The sequence below is a fragment of the Musa acuminata genome, chromosome BXJ3-11, assembly GCF_036884655.1.
Source record: "Musa acuminata AAA Group cultivar baxijiao chromosome BXJ3-11, Cavendish_Baxijiao_AAA, whole genome shotgun sequence".
Taxonomy (NCBI): Eukaryota; Viridiplantae; Streptophyta; class Magnoliopsida; order Zingiberales; family Musaceae; genus Musa; species Musa acuminata.
The window spans coordinates 30,780,183-30,792,835 of record NC_088359.1 but is presented as its reverse complement, the minus strand read 5'-3'; the positions used below and the strand labels follow the sequence as shown (position 1 = coordinate 30,792,835).

At 39.7% G+C, this 12,653-nt stretch overlaps 2 protein-coding genes and 1 long non-coding RNA gene across 4 annotated transcripts; 1 reads left to right on the top strand and 2 right to left on the bottom strand.

The window, feature by feature from the left end:
- Positions 1-648: 648 nt before the first annotated feature.
- Positions 649-4,169, bottom strand: LOC135652513 (uncharacterized). Its single transcript, XR_010502143.1, has 3 exons — positions 3,436-4,169; positions 3,060-3,180; positions 649-1,588 (listed from the first exon to the last, which is right to left on the bottom strand). It is a non-coding gene; the product is annotated as an uncharacterized LOC135652513 (long non-coding RNA).
- Positions 4,170-4,257: 88 nt separating this feature from the next.
- LOC135585028 (uncharacterized) lies at positions 4,258-7,395 on the top strand. 2 transcript variants are annotated; one of them, XM_065173050.1, is made up of 11 exons: positions 4,258-4,461; positions 4,711-4,773; positions 4,857-4,915; positions 4,988-5,054; positions 5,145-5,193; positions 6,121-6,210; positions 6,304-6,350; positions 6,429-6,492; positions 6,570-6,661; positions 6,737-6,961; positions 7,052-7,395. In XM_065173050.1, exons 2-11 carry the CDS (start codon positions 4,729-4,731, stop codon positions 7,202-7,204), a joined length of 891 nt encoding a protein of 296 aa, XP_065029122.1. In that variant the 5' UTR covers positions 4,258-4,461; positions 4,711-4,728; the 3' UTR covers positions 7,205-7,395. The 2 variants fall into 2 exon arrangements, with proteins under 2 accessions (XP_065029122.1, XP_065029123.1); XM_065173051.1 differs by having other exon boundaries at positions 4,260-4,461; positions 5,148-5,193.
- A 503-nt stretch (positions 7,396-7,898) lies between these two features.
- Positions 7,899-9,957, bottom strand: LOC135585695 (transcription factor SCREAM2-like). The gene is made up of 4 exons (XM_065173071.1): positions 9,799-9,957; positions 9,206-9,313; positions 8,955-9,125; positions 7,899-8,203 (listed from the first exon to the last, which is right to left on the bottom strand). Exons 1-4 carry the CDS (start codon positions 9,874-9,876, stop codon positions 8,132-8,134), a joined length of 429 nt encoding a protein of 142 aa, XP_065029143.1. The 5' UTR covers positions 9,877-9,957; the 3' UTR covers positions 7,899-8,131.
- Positions 9,958-12,653: the final 2,696 nt, after the last annotated feature.

Sequence of the window (12,653 nt, the reverse complement as noted above, 5' to 3'; positions counted from 1 at the left end):
GTATTATGCTGCTCGTTGGAGACGTCCCAACCCCCAATAAGTCACCTTAGTTTCGTACACTCCCGTCATCGTCTTCTTGCGGTCCCTTCGTACACAAAAGAAATCCATCCAGGGCTGCGGACACAACAGCGGCGGGATGGACGGCCTCTGCGAGATGGACGGCCGAGACGGGTCCTTCGCGGACACAGCGACGATGGGTGCCCGTGACCCCGCTTCTCCCTCATGCCACGAAGCTTCCTCAATCGTCGCCTGCCATATGCGCCCGAGTACCCGAGTTTGGAACCACCGCGTCCAATAATTCCCGGACTCCAAGCTGTCGGAAGACGGCTCACATGTTGTTTGTTGATATGCTTAGCTGAATTAGGAACAACGTAAACGAAGCTATTTTGCCGAGTCTTCTATGTATGACAATGTCTGATGGTGCTACCTCAGTCTCATAAAATCTTTATGACTTGGTAAGGTTTGAGGCGCGACCAATCATGTCATGGTACAACTACAGGAACATCAAAGTGATGTGCAGCTCTCGAGTGGGTTAACCTGCATGACAGTATATTTTTTTTTGAATTGAAACGCGTTTTCGATTCGTTTTAATCTGCCTTTTTATTAGTGCTAAAAAATGAGGTTATAATGAACAATTTGGACAACCAATTCTATAAAGCGGCAACTAAGTTTATTGGAAGTTGCAGCGATAAGCGTCTATATATAACCTATAGCAGTCTCGCAACAAGAAGAGAAGCAGCAGAAGAAGCAGAGAACATGGGGAACAGCCTCAGATGCTGTTTGGCTTGCGTTCTTCCCTGTGGCGCGCTGGACGTCATCCGAATCGTCCATCTCAATGGCCGAGTCGAGGAGTACAGCCGTCAGGTCTCCGCCGGAGAGATCCTGGCAGCCAACCCGAACCACATCATCAGCAAGCCGTGCTCCCAGGGAGTCACCCGCAAGATCTTGATCGTGTCGCCGGACTCGGACCTGAAGAGGGGCTATATCTACTTCTTGATTCCCGAATCAGCATTCCCAGGCCCTGCAGGCAAAGAGATAAAGAAGAAGAGGCACCAGAAAACTGGTGGCGACGTGGCCGCTAAGGAGTCGGACCATGACAACGACCGCCTCTCAGCGATCGTCTCGGAGAAGAAGGCATGTCACCGCCGCCGGCGGAGTGGGCGGGTTGGCGTATGGAGGCCGCGTCTCGAGAGCATATCAGAAGTCTGAGATAAGATTTTTCGCTTCAGCATGTGGGTGGTGGAGCATGGCTTGCTGCTTCTCTCTCTCTCTCTCTCTCTCTCTCTCTCTTATTCTTATGTGGATATACACATAATCGTGATCACTTCATCTTTTTCCTCCCACTTGATGGAAACGAGTGGAAGTTGTGAATCCTTTTTGTAATCTATTCTTCAGAGAACAAAAGACACATCAGTTGGAGCGAAATGAAAGAGAAACTTTACTCCCTTTGAACCATACTAACATAATCTTTATCATTATGTAACAAATACAAGTGTTATGAGATGATGACAAGAGAGGAGATTACTCCCTTTGAACTCTTTGCTGGGCATGGCGAAGAGGTGGATGGAGAAACAGCAACCACATCATCCTGGAGAGAACCAAGAAACGAATCCATTTCTTATTACAAAATCCGATCTTTTCGTATCAGTAACTGCATATATTTTTCTTCAGACTAAAATACTTTATTGCATATATTGTCATCAAATTTAATGTTGAAAGCATTGTTGCTATTCTTCTATTCTCTTGGAAAAAGTAGTAAAACAGTTGCTAAAGATAAAGGGAAGAAAAAGAAAAAGAATTGTTATCGGAAAGCCATATTTCCACCTTAATTTAGATGTTGCATATCGATGAGACTAACAACAGTTCTCTCACACCTTTAACTGGCCAACAAGGTTGATAAGATTAGCTTTTGTTTGGCCTCAAAGAAGTCTTGATCAAGGTACTGTCCTTTTAGGAATAGATAATGAAGGTATGGTCACCTAGTGGCCCATATATTTTGTTTGATGGCAAGTGGACAGATCTGACCATGTTTAATCTTTCATTAGGAATCCATGGAAGCATGGACTTCTCTCCCAAGTTCAAAGTTATCAAATCTTAATTAATATGGTGACCATGTGCAAGCATCCATGGCTTCTGATATGATATTGGGGATCATCGCAATGCAGCAGATTGCCCTTCAACCACAATGTTAAAGAGCCTGCAAAACATAAGCTTCTGCTCGATGATTGCACACAGAGCACCTAATCAGTCTGATGTTAGATTTAGTGTTTAGGTTGCTATCTCTCGACATTTGGCATAGCTTACTTGTTAGAATGATCAATCATATGCAAAAACAAGAAGTGATCATGTTTAATTCCTGAACGGTGTAGGTTTTCCTAGCTCAGAAGCAGGGAGGCAGAATTTAATACCAAGGGTTGTCAGCTACAGCTAATTTGATTCCTTGCCAAGCGATGGTTAATTATAATAACCCTGAGTCAATTTGTTTCTATGGATTCTTTAAAATTTCGATGCCAAAAGAATTGCTTTTGTAGTTAATATTCGGTGCATGTATGCGTAAAAATCACTGTGACAACTAAGAAGTGTATTGATGGTTGTGACATACTTGTTTACTACTTCCAAAACCTATTGTTCCTTCAACTAGCTGTCATGCTACATTCTCACAGTATGGAACTCTTTCTTTAATCATTTATGAGAGTCAGGGTGCTAATGAAATGCCAAAACTAATGCCGATGACACTAAGTACCAAAGAGAGGTTTATTAAAATATGACCGAGCTAGTACCATTTCCGTACTTGATAAAAATGAGTGATTTCTTTATTTGTATTCCCCTTATCAAATTTAGCATACAATGTGCTACAAGAAGGGTGAATAAGTACTTGAATCCCATTGCTCTAAATTTTGGGCACTATAAAACAGTTGAAATTTTTTCTTTTTCATGCAAAAGATTCAGTTAAAAAAAAATTGCACTAAGATGAAATGCACAGCAAATATTTTCTGAGTAGAGCCAGATCAAGTAAGTAGAACAAACGGTGCAAGAAATCTGAATAGCAGATGATGTACCTGAACACTTTTACCCATCAAAATAAAAGATTGGTGCATGCATGTCCTAATGAGTTGGCTATTTGACGTGCGGCTCACCAGGTCTTGTTTGGCTCACGAACGAGGAGTCAACGACATGAATCTGTAGTTAAACAAAGAGAACAAATAACACAGAGTTAACCATGGATGTACATTGTAAGATAACAATGCATGATATGACAATAAGGTAGTTGTACTAATCCTGGTATTTATAAATCAACCGGCTTTGGCTGGCAAGTATGATTTAATCGAACAAAAGGCCTTGCACATGGCACCGATGTCTATGGTTGGGAGTTCAGTAACAGATCATGCAGATGTATAATGTAATGGATAATGGAGATAAAACTGTAAGTCCAACCTCTTGTATGTAACCCACTTACTCCTTGCAGCTGTACAAATTTTACAAGCCAACAGGAGAACTGATGCACCACAATGCAATAGATCATTGGACTCTAGGACATCTCGATAATTATGCGAGCTTTCTTCATTCTTCCGCGTTTAGCACACATGTTGACTCTAGTATATCTCGATAGTTGGGACTTTCGGCTTTGTTGTTGTTGTTGTTGTTGTTACTATCGACCAAAGTGACCAAAAACAAGCAGTCAGTATCTTGACTAAAGTGAAACTATTTGGCCTCAAACACATATCCAACATGCTTCTGAACGTGTCAAGCGCCTCTTCCAGCCTCTCGTCACCATTATACGCACTAATGATCCAGTCCAAGAGACAACATTTTTCACAGGCATATCCTCAAACAACATCTGAGCATGTTTCACCAAAGAGACCAAACCGGTCTCAACAAACACACACACGTCGGTATTGAAATTTTACGCAGGCCTTGATCCGGAGACATCTTCCAGCGGATAAACGGAGACGAATCCTCCGAGTAGCGGAAGAGGAGGCGGGACGTGGGCGTGGCAGTGGGAGGGGTGTCCGGCCTTGAAGTGAGAGGCGAGGAGGAGGTAGACGAGGAGTACACGGGACGGAGACGAGGTAATTTGAGAGACCGAGAGCCCAATGAAGTTATCGAGGGGCAACCTACTGCGTTGGCCCATCAGTATCATACATCTTCGGGCCGTGCTACAGAAGACGGCAGGGTGATCGGCCCAGCTCTTGTCCAAGTTTAATCTTGATGTAGTTCTGTCGTCCACGGCCTCTCGGGTCCCTACGTGAATTCCCCGATCAAGCTGGAGACGACAGTGATAGGCCAAAGTTAATGGGTCCCGCCATGAAGTATACCGAATTCCCTGTAGCAACCCATCCCACGAAGTCCATATAACCATAAACCCTTCCTCCGCATCACTTTGTTGTTCGGTGGGAGGAAGCGACGCCGCCTCTTTCGATCTCTTCTTTCCCATATCATCGACCGCAACTTCTTCTTCTGGTATGCCTTCTCGGAAAGATCAGTTCTTCCTCGAACAATGCTAAAGAAATCCTATTGTCGGTCCTTGCATGTTAGATAATTGAATCGATCTTGATGCAGAATCAAAAACCTGTCGGAAACTTGTGCATCTTTACGTGTTGATAAATACGATATAGATCAAACAATTTTGATGTTATCACTGTCTTTTGAATCTTTAATGTCTATACTTACGTTATTCAGATTCCTGTAACTTTCTCTGCTTTTCTTCAGAATCTTAGAAGATATAACATGAAGGGAGAACAGGACGGTCTTCCAAAATTTCCTGCTCGAAAGGTGTTCGCTCTTTTCCCCCTGTGATGCTGTTAATGATCAGTCGCTGAGTTTAGATTGTTTATATGTTTATTTCCTTTAAGCAGATGAAGTTCACCCCTAAGATACCTCCTCGGAAGGCACCAAAGCCTCTCACAACTAAAACGTATGGTGTAGATTATTGAAAGCACTATATTTTTAATGCATTTCCTGGAACTTACATGATGCTTGCTTGTAGGGAAAAACCTGAAACCAAGGATGATGTTGTTGATAAGGAACTGCTCTCAAAGCTTAACCATGCGAAGGTAATTATTAATTAATATTTCAGCCACTTGAAGCTGTCCGCCCTGCCCTTTTTACGATAATTTCTTTGTTTGATTGGAGCCATGTCTTAGCAGGCTAACGATGGTCTCATGAGGAGATTTCCTAAGAGTGATAGAAAAGGTTAGAGATACTCAAATCAACTTTCTGTAAGACAAATTACTCAACTCTGGTTCTTAAAGGACTCTATTTTAATCTGCCTTGGGTATATTCTCCAAAAAACATATTCTCTTAGTAGTTTCTTTTCATCGACTGACATGCTTTAGAGAACAAATGGTTTCATTCCTTTTCTAAAAAAGAAAATGTCATGACATTCTTATATTAATTGTAGGCTTTAATTCCTAAATTGTAATTTTCCTATGTCATAATGCTTCAAGAAAGCTTTTTCTTTTTTTTGCTCTATTTAGAGTAGAGCATCTCATGTGCAAGCAAGAAGTTGCACAATATGGAACGTAATAAATTGGCACATAAGCAGCCTTATGATACCTCTGTTTTGTGAAGAAGACACAATCATTCTTATGATTACTTCCACCTTGTAAATTAGAAACATTCTTTTCCTCTATGAGAAATGAATCATTCCGGGTGCAAGCAAAAGCCACATATAGAAAAATGCACCTTGTTTTTTTATTATTGGACCTATGCGTTGGGCATGAGAAGTCTCTCTGTGAGTTGGAAAGCTCTCAAATATGAGTTGTTTCTGATATTATTGGACCTAAATGCACAATTCATTATCTTGTTGCCCTCTACGAGTTATATTCATAATTTGATTGAAATATATGGATTTTCATAGTGCAGTTTCCTCAGTGATGTACAGAACATTCAATATTATTTAATATGTACAAGTTGCCCACAGATTAAGATCAAAGGCCTGAAAACCTCCTCACTATTCAGTTGTCACAAAATGACATAATTCATATAGAATGTTCTTTTTAGTTCATAGGGTTTACTGATATTTCTTCTGCAGAATATTTAAACTGTGAGTCTGTGATCACAGGATTCTCAATGCTGACTGTTTGTTTTAAAGTCCAGTTATCTGTTTGTTCATTGCAGTTGGCCCGTCAGAAGTAGCATTTGGCCATGGAAGTTCCTCGTTAGCAAGGTCATTTCCCAAGGGTCGTGGTACAGGAATCCAAGATTCAGGTGCCGTTTTGATCATGAATTCATGTCTCTTTGATCTGCCCTAACAAGTCATTGAACAGCTGTTTTTCTTTTTTTTAATTCCGGGGAATGTAGATGGCCTTGATGTACAGAAATTTGAGAAAGAATATGTCGAGCCTTGGGTGAGTAAAGTAGCATTACTTCCACCAAATCATTCTTTATAAGTGACATCATAGTTCTACTGTTTTGTCTCTTGACAGGATTATGATCATTCATACTATCCTTGCACACTTCCCCTAAGAAGGCCCTACTCTGGGAACCCAGGTAAAAATTGGTTCCATTGTACTTTACACAATCATGCAGCAAGGAGAGACTTTTCAGCTGTGCCCGGTTTGTTTCAGAAATTCTTGATGAAGAGGAATTTGGGGAGGCTTCAGCAAGCTTGGGTATGGATGAAAATCAAATTGATTCAGCCGGGGAACTTGGTCTGATGGTATGAATTTTTAGCATAGCTCATACTCTTCCGGATGCATTGCTCTCATTAGCATCTCAATGACGATCATGGCAGGAGAAGAGGGAAGAAACACATATGCTCTTCTTTCAGTTTCCTGCAAACCTTCCACTGCCAAAGCAACCTGCTGCAACCACAAACACTAAAGGTGCTGCAGGCAAGGTAGACCGTGCATTGAAGAAGGGCTGCAAATTGGAGGAGCTGCCACCGGGGTTTATGGGTAAACTATTGGTCTACAAGAGTGGGAAAGTCAAGATGAAGCTAGGAGATACACTGTTTGATGTGAGTTGCATTTTTGTTGCTTGTATTCTTTTCTAAGCAGCTGATATGTTAGCCCTGCTTGCTAATTAGGATTCAATTTCTTCCTTGCAGGTTTCTCCTGGTTTATGCGGTTCATTCGCTCAAGATGTCATAGCTATTAATACTAAAGACAAGCGCTGTTGTGTACTCGGGGAGATCGACAGGCGCGCTGTGGTGACCCCGGATATCGATGCTCTGTTGGACTCCATCGATGATCTTGATTGATGTTAACTTTCTAACCCCAAACTTTGATCAATTATGAATCAACTCCTTCGTAATCTTAGAGGTGCATAATCGAAAAATTAGTTTATTTTTTAATATAATCATAAATGTATAACTTTTGGTTCCTGCTTTGCTTACCCACACGTATGCGGACATTTGACGGCATAAATAAAGGCCATTATCATGCTTTAGCATGTATGTGATCTTAGTACATTAGGAGTACATTGGGCAGCATCTTTAATTAGAACTTAAATAGCATGATGTGCCAAATACCAGGTATAAAATCTCTAAACAAATTTGTTGCAAATGTTACAGGGAGAGCCTATCAAACATGGAGAATTGAAACTGTATCGTGATAATGGTTAATTGTGATTCAAAACTGACTCGGCAAAATCGGATATCTATGAAAACCTTTTTGCCATTCAGTTTGTGTGAACATCGAAAAAGGATTTAGAGGAGTCAGATGACATATATTAAATTTGATCCATAAATTTAAGTTTTTATCGCTTCCTTATTTTCATGTTAATTATATTTTCTTTAACTATTTACTATTTTTATCTTACACATGAATATTTTTTAATAACTACATATATCGCATTAAAAGTTTTAAATCAGGAAAATCCGAATTAGGATGTCAGAACAAAAACCAAGCATCCGATATTGCATAAAATATTAGTAATTAATTATTTCTGATATCTACTTATTTATATACACAATCCATCATTATTTGTGTTCCTTTGAGACAGTAAAAGACTGCTTTTTTTGGTTGCAGATATTGGAAGGCAGAATGACAGAAAACAATAGAAACAATTTATATGCTCGCTTGCACTTTGGAGAAAGCTGCACAATTCTGTTCTACTATTTTTCTCCAATCCTTTAGAGACCCTTTTGCTCCTCCATTCTCCTTCTGGTTTTGCTCGTTGCTTAACTTCACATACACTTCTTAATAGCTTGCACCACCACTTGCCTCACCATCCGTGCATCCACGCTCTCATTCTGCGGCTGCCAGAAGAAAAAGAGAAGGATGAATGCCTATTGAAATGAAATCTCAGAATTCAGCATTGAATTCTCAATGGTTCACTCACTATGCAGAATTCGACCTCTATCATTATTCTTGTATTTTTCACATTATACGCAAATTAATAATGCATGCGCTTCGGAGTTTCTTTCTTCATATGCTTTGTTTTAAGACAATATATGATATATATACATATACCAATTATAAGTCAAATGTGAAGTATTGTTTCATGTCGATATCGAACGTAACTAAACATCACTCAAACAAAATTGGGACATGATAAACCCTAATATAGATCCTATCTCCACTTAGAGATATAGTTTGCAGTAGGACCATGCACAATGACCAATTCTTTTGGACTTGATGCCATGTATCTTGTTCAAATACATGTTAATGCATGTAAGAGTGTGGAAACCTTCTTATATATCTATCTTGTATTACCGGATTGATGAGAAAGGAGCAGTGTGGTCTGCACACCTCTGTAGATACACATAATTATGCAGGAGAAGAAAGCTACATCAAACATATAGTACACAAGCAGACACATCAATGAATGCGTTTATGCATGTAGAGAGAGAGCACAGTGTCTATGTGTAGATCATTACTGGAGGAGCACAGCTTGAACATCAGTCACCTTAGTTACTTGTGTATTATTATATATGAGGATGAGAGATGCATTAGCATGCTCATGTGTGGAGTATACTAGAGGTCTGGTGATGGAATTTATCTGCTTACTTCTCCTCCAACAGCTTCAAGACGAAATGAGTCGGCGGAGGAGATGGTCGCATCCAGCACATCAAGACCAAGTTCCTGGAATGCCTGAAGAACGGAGACAAGCATGCCCGGGCAGTTCTTGTCGGAGAATACATTGATCCAGAAACCCTTTTCTAGGGTTTCGACATTAACCTGCAGGGATATTGTAGAGAAGTGAAACCAGGCCAACCGTGAGTTCTTCCATGTTCACATAGCCTACTACCGGAGAATACCATGGGGAGGGAGCTTTCCTCCGCGAGATCTCGTTTGCATGCTTCCACCTTTTGCTTCAGCTCTTGGATGTATTTTGACGCGTCCACTATAATAGAAGCTTTGCTTAGCTACGTACGGGGAGAGCGTTAGATGATGCGGCAAAGTGTAATACCACAAGTACATGAAATCTGAGAATAAAAGAACGAGAGTATCTGCGATCAGTACTAAGGTACCTTTTAAAGGATAACTGTACAGTTTAGATGTTGAAGTAATTTGTTTGTGCTTCCAATTATTCTCAAATTAATTTAGATGGCATAAATGAGTTCGATACATTTGGATCGATCGACTCGTATGGGTTTCCATCCACTCCATGCTCTAATAGAAGAGGAGGATGGAAAAGGGACCATGTCAGAAGTTAGCAGTAAGGAACTATAGGATGACAGTAGGTTTTGCAGCTTGCAAATGGAAGAGAACAATCGGACGTCATTCGATAAATCACAGTGCGAAATAAGGAGTCAGAAAATGGTAGGAGGACTTTCAAACATGATGGAGATGCAGCAGCACAAATACATCAACAAGACACAACAATTATCGAGAAAATTAAGCGTATTACTGCGCTGGAGTTGGTGACAGATCGAAGCAGCTGCAGCTTCTCATGCAAGACAGCCTTCTTTTGATCTCTGGATGTCATCTTTCTTTGTTCCACCCCCGAGCTTCCCTTCCTCCGGCCTCTTCCGGAAACGCCTGGAGGAGTAGCTTCGATAAATTATAATAGGGCAAGTCCGACACGATGTTGAGGTATCGTAGATTACTTTGCCTACGTCAGCTGTTACAGAAGGACAAACATCATTGCTGATAGAAACCTTTCGCGTGGATGAATTGCAATATTAGCTAACAATCCAATCATTATTTTGTTACATCACGCATGCAGTCTTGCTGTTACCTGAGAAAGCATGGGATGAGCTCCCACGGAATAATGGATAGCCAGCACAAAGTGTCAGTGAGGTCGACATCGCATTCCCCATCAAACTGCTGACTGCTTGGCCCACTGGGAACGGAGATGCACCTGCTGCAATAATTGAAGCCCAATTATGACTCACGAAACCCATTCCCACCACTACATGATGGTCTTTTCGCTTACAAACATTCACATAGCATCGGTTTACCGGCAGTCTGCTTAGAGTCAGTACCGTGAGTGAGACGAACGATGCTGGCGTGCTGTAGCGATGGAGCTCGTAGTGCTAGTGAAGTACTGCTTCATGCATATGCATATGCATGCACAAAGAGCAAGCAGAAACTCGGAACCAAATGCTAAGGGAGAGTTAAAAGTAGGAGAGTGGGGTAACGCGGAAAGAGGGAGAGGAATCTGAAGTGAGGTGCTCGTGATAGAGGCGGAAAGGAAAGCGTCGAGGAGGAGCTGTTTGGGTGTGCCAATGCGACGCGTGTTCCGATTTGGATCTTCTTTGCCACTCTGAGTTGTGAATGCCTCCAAACATCCCTCACGGGTATACTCTTATCGACTTCATTCATTCATTCATCAGCTTCGACTTGGCAGGAGTTGGAAGTGAGGATGATAGGTTGAACTATTCTGTATTAGACAGTTCACCTAATTGTTGTACATATGTTGGATTTTGTAGGTTGGGTTGAACACAATGGATGGGAAAGATGGATTTATCCCACGCATTTTATTCTGCAAATAATTTAATCTTAGACGATGCTGAAGTCCAGCTAGCAATAAAAATGCATGACAGAGTATGAATCAGAAAACTATTCTAATTAGTTGGCTGATGTTTGCAACATATTATGGCTTCTGTCTCCCACCCACAAGATGCAGACTCTCTGGCAGATGTACTACTCCTCCATCCACCAAGTGAAGAGCAGAGTATAAGCGTTTAGCACGATGATACGGAGGATGTCGGTGTAGAATGGAAAAAAGTTATTCTGAAGAGGAATAATTTTATTGGATGATACTTATTTATACCGAGTTCGATCGAAAGATTTTTCTTAATCATATACTTAAATTATTCAATCATATTAATTATTTAAATTTATAATTAATCATCAAATTATAGATTAATTGAGGATGTAAAAAATTGTAAAGATGTTATTTCGTATTTGATTTTATTATGATCTTTTATCATGCCCGTAAAATTGAGTTTCTATCAAGAATATTAATATTGGAATGATATAATCGAAGTGTCTTTGGAGCGAAAAAATTTATGAGGGAGTCTGTTAATTGATCAAAAGCATGAACATGAGAAACACATAATTGATATATGATAACTTGATCTTTAACGAAGTGAAAGTCGATGATAATATTTTTTATGCATGAGTAGAACACCGGATTGGTGTATAGGTAAGTGACACTAATATTATCATAGTATATTATAGGAGTAGATTGAGAGATGATGTCAAGTTCGTGTAGTAGATTGGTGACCTAGTTGAATTCTGTAGCAGTGGTAGCTATGACTCGGTATTCAACTTCGGTGGTAGATTTTGCGATTGTGTTTTGTTTCTTGAAACTTCAATTGATTAGATTTATATAGAAGTGAGAAATATAATGTGAAAAGAATATTATTCCATGTGTGTCTCTATTATGATCTTCTATCATACTATTAGACTTTTGTCAAGGATATCAATCTTAGATCGATATAATTGAAATATCTTACGAGCGATAGGTTTGTGAGAGAGTTTACTAGTTAATTAGATGTATATACGTGAGAAATATATAGTTAATATTTAACAATTTGTTCTCTAACGAAGCGGAAGTCAATAGCAATGTATTTTATGCATGAGTGAAACAAAGGATTGGCGTAATGGTAGGTGACACCGACATTATTACAATATATTATAAGAGTGAATTTGGAGGTGATGTCAAATTTCTATAATCGATTAGTGACCCAGTTGAGTTCTATAGCGATGGTAGCGATGACTCGATAGTTAGCTTCAATTGTGGATTTTGTAACTATTTTCAATTTTTTAAAACTACAACTGATTAGATTTACTCTAAGAAAGATAATGTTAGCTGACGTAGATGTTTTATCATCAATGTTACATACCCAATTAGCATCGACGAAGGTATAGAGATGAAATGATGAGTGTTTACGAAAAAAAATCTATGATTGAAAGTCCCCTTTAGATACCGCAAGACTTGTTTTACTATAGACAATGCATAGTAGAAAGTTGATGCACATGATAATTTATTGACTACAAATGAAATATCTAGATATGTGAGATATAAGTCCTGTAAGGAGCCAAGCACTTGTCAGTATTGTGTGTGATCCATAGTAGGATTGTCATCATATAATTTGAGTGATTCAGTAAAAGAGCTATTGATACTTATAATGTAAGTTATTTTGATTAAAGTTGTCATCACGATCGAAGAATTGATAGTGTAATGGAGGATGATGGCTCTGCATATTATCCATGTGTATATGAGGCATCTTATTCTGTCATTTGTTGAAGTGT